The sequence below is a fragment of the Lotus japonicus genome, chromosome 1, assembly GCF_012489685.1.
Source record: "Lotus japonicus ecotype B-129 chromosome 1, LjGifu_v1.2".
Lineage (NCBI taxonomy): Eukaryota > Viridiplantae > Streptophyta > Magnoliopsida > Fabales > Fabaceae > Lotus > Lotus japonicus.
In genome coordinates, this window is record NC_080041.1 from 99,652,643 (window position 1) to 99,655,634 (window position 2,992).

Genomic DNA, 2,992 nt, shown 5'->3' on the forward strand with positions numbered 1-2,992 from the left:
TCATTCTTGTGCCTCACAGTGAAACGAAGAAGGAGTTGTGTTGTGTTGTCGCTGAAATCGCCGTCGTTCCTTTGCTTCGTAGTTATGCGTTCTGCCTCACTATAAAACGTAGTTCTCCATCGTTGCAAACCCAACCATGTCGCTGCAATCATTCCCTACGAATTATTCCTATCTTTCTCACGTAAGAAAGGTTTTCTCATATGGTACACCCTATATATATATATATATAAATAAAAAAGTAAAAGAGGGAGAGAAAGAGAGATAAAAACGTATTTATTGACTGTTGAAACAATTTAATGACATTTTGTGTCTCACATATGTCATTGGGAAGATACATATCTTCTCCATCTCCATGAATAAAAAATTATTAAACAAACAAAAAGGACAAACAATGGCTAAATGGTAAATATGAAATGTATATGATGTGGTAGCATCATAGATTAATTGAAAAAAATGGTGTTTGAGAATCTCAGTTCCTGTTCTTGCTGTTCATGTTCTCCTTCACAGTCTCTGCATTTTCTTTGACATATTCAGCAGACTTTTGAGTCTTTCCCAACACATTGTCTGCAGCCTTATTGGCATTGTTTTTAGTGGAGTCCCATGCCTCTTGCATTGTCTGCTTTGCTTTTTCAGTAATGTTTTGTGCTTTGTCTGATATCTGATTAGCAGTGTCTTTTGCCTTGTTATTAATCTGCTTGAATCATATAAAATTAGATACAGAGAAAAAATTATTTAATCTAATTATATATGTGAAACTAAATATATATTCATATGTGACTATCATCGGGATATAAGTATATGAATGTGATTTCACCCAAACAAAAATGTGTCACCACTATTGGGAAGCTATAGGGTGATCAATTTTTTCAATGGCTCATTGATGATCCACAGTTATTTAATAGTTGTTGGTTCATTAAAAAAATTATAATACCAACATCAATTAACAGTGGATTACTGGTGCACCACTTAAAAATGGTTCATCGTATAACTTCTCTATCGATGATTGCATATATTACATGAGTTGCTATTTTTTGGCCTAGCTAAGGTTGTTAGTTTCTTTGTGGGCTTAGTTAGTTTTAGATTCTTTGCTCTGTTTTTGCTCTTGTCCCCTTTGTATCAGGGTCTAGCACCCCTTGTGCTAGCTATCAATATATTTTGCTTATAAAAAATATATATTACATGCTCTGCAGCATTGGAGCTGTAAGCTTTGTCTTGCAGTGGTTCGTTCAAACTGTTATTGATTGTTTCTGTAGTGTTCAGGCCATCAGAGGTTACTGAGCCTTCCTGATCATGTGAAGTTGGAACCTGCAAATTAAGATAGTGTACAATTATTCAAGACAAAAGATTAGAATGAAAAAATGGATTGTACGTGCAAACTACATCGTATAAAATCGGTGATGTAATATATATTGGCTTGCAAATTCTACAGTAGTTTCTAAAAAAAATGTCTAACTTATCACAAGTTAACTTTAATGCTACGTGGTGCGAAGTATGTTTTGATGAAACTCACGAGCACGGTAAACATTTTGAATTGAAGAGTGATGTTTTACAGAAATCATAGACTTTGGTTTGTCATGAACCAATGTTCAACTGCCATGTATATTCATAAACATTCGTGGATAAAAAATTTCATGACAAATAGTATTTTCCTAATGTTAAATAGCACGATTTGTATTCATCGTTTGAGCAATTATTTTAGGAAAATGTTTAGTAGACACCCAATGAATGTATAAAGTGAGAAATGAAAAAGAAGAAAAAGAAGTAATAAATGTGATCAAATGAAAGACAGAAAAAAATGAGGTACATAAATTTATGGGGTGTTTGTACTATTTAAGTATTAGGCTAGTTGAATGATAACCCAAATTATGGGTAGCTTCAGGAGAATGATGGCTATTGGCAGAATATGTGTGTAGAGTCTAGTAAAAAATATCATAGCAATTGGACTACCAACATTCACATTTACAAACTATTGTTGTCCTTCAACTTATCAAATGTTGGACTAACACTATTAACATGAAGTCTAAATGTCATAAATTATTATCGTAATATTAAGCATTATTGAAAAGAAAAATTGGTTTGACCCACTAATATTATCTACTGTGACAATCTTGTTCGATTCGGGTATAACTACTATGTGCGGAAAAACTTTTCTTACTAACTGCCAAGTATTTAATGTAGCACTACTCAAAATTTAAAGTATTCTATAAGTTAAAAGTATATCACCTATGTTGCTGGTGTACCTTATACAATTCCACAACAAGAACAAAATGTATAAAACATACATACATACATCGAATAGTCTTTGTGGTCTACTTTCTTTTTCCTTTTTTCAAACAAAAGTGATTGGTGAACATATAAATTATTGCATACACCCAACACCTGCATTTTGTGACAGTTGAAATTGCATTTATATGTACTCTGGAATTTGTGACAAGATCAAGAGGTGTTGGTTTCTACCACTATTCGTAGGTTCACCAATCAGTGTCATTCCCGAAATTGATCACACACACAAAAGCTAGATTACTTACTTGGATAGGTCTAGGGGTGGCAGCGGCAAAGACCCTAGTATTCCATGCACGAGCCTTAGCAATTGCTGCTCCAGCATGACCAAACTTTGGGAGGGAGGTGACTAGGTTAGATCCTGCCATATTGTCTTATTAAATATAACTTAGTTTCTTGAGTTCTCTGTTAGGGAGTTCTATAAAATTTTCTTGCATTGTTTCATTATCATATGTGTATATATAGTGCATCTCAACGGCTTGTTCGCGTGACGAGAGTAATCCACGCTTACTAGTGGTAGAAAAAAGAGAAACATTGCGCTCAATTCAACGGTTTCAAGGACCCAGTATTATAGGATAGTTAATTATTTGTTTATCATTTTGTTACCTTTTTTCAAAAAAAATCTCTTTTTTTATCTTCATGGAAGAAGTGAAGTTAAAATGTTTGAAAAAAAATTCAAAACGAATTTTAATAAGGGTTATCTAATAATCCT

General features: G+C 33.3%; 1 protein-coding gene across 1 annotated transcript; it reads right to left on the bottom strand.

Annotated features, from left to right (window-relative positions):
- Positions 1–262: 262 nt before the first annotated feature.
- Positions 263–2,707, bottom strand: LOC130732320 (uncharacterized protein At4g13230). The gene is made up of 3 exons (XM_057584390.1): positions 2,529–2,707; positions 1,180–1,305; positions 263–691 (listed from the first exon to the last, which is right to left on the bottom strand). Exons 1-3 carry the CDS (start codon positions 2,646–2,648, stop codon positions 470–472), a joined length of 468 nt encoding a protein of 155 aa, XP_057440373.1. The 5' UTR covers positions 2,649–2,707; the 3' UTR covers positions 263–469.
- Positions 2,708–2,992: the final 285 nt, after the last annotated feature.

Bases quoted from the DNA above. Each gene is read 5' to 3' on its own strand.
- LOC130732320 (XM_057584390.1), bottom strand. From the start codon at position 2,648: ATGGCAGGATCTAACCTAGTCACCTCCCTCCCAAAGTTTGGTCATGCT. The intron at 1,306-2,528 runs GTAAGTAATCTA...CTTAATTTGCAG, and splicing joins CCACCCCTAGACCTATCCAA to GTTCCAACTTCACATGATCA. The intron at 692-1,179 runs GTAATATATATT...TGATTCAAGCAG, and splicing joins GCTCCAATGCTGCAGAGCAT to ATTAATAACAAGGCAAAAGA.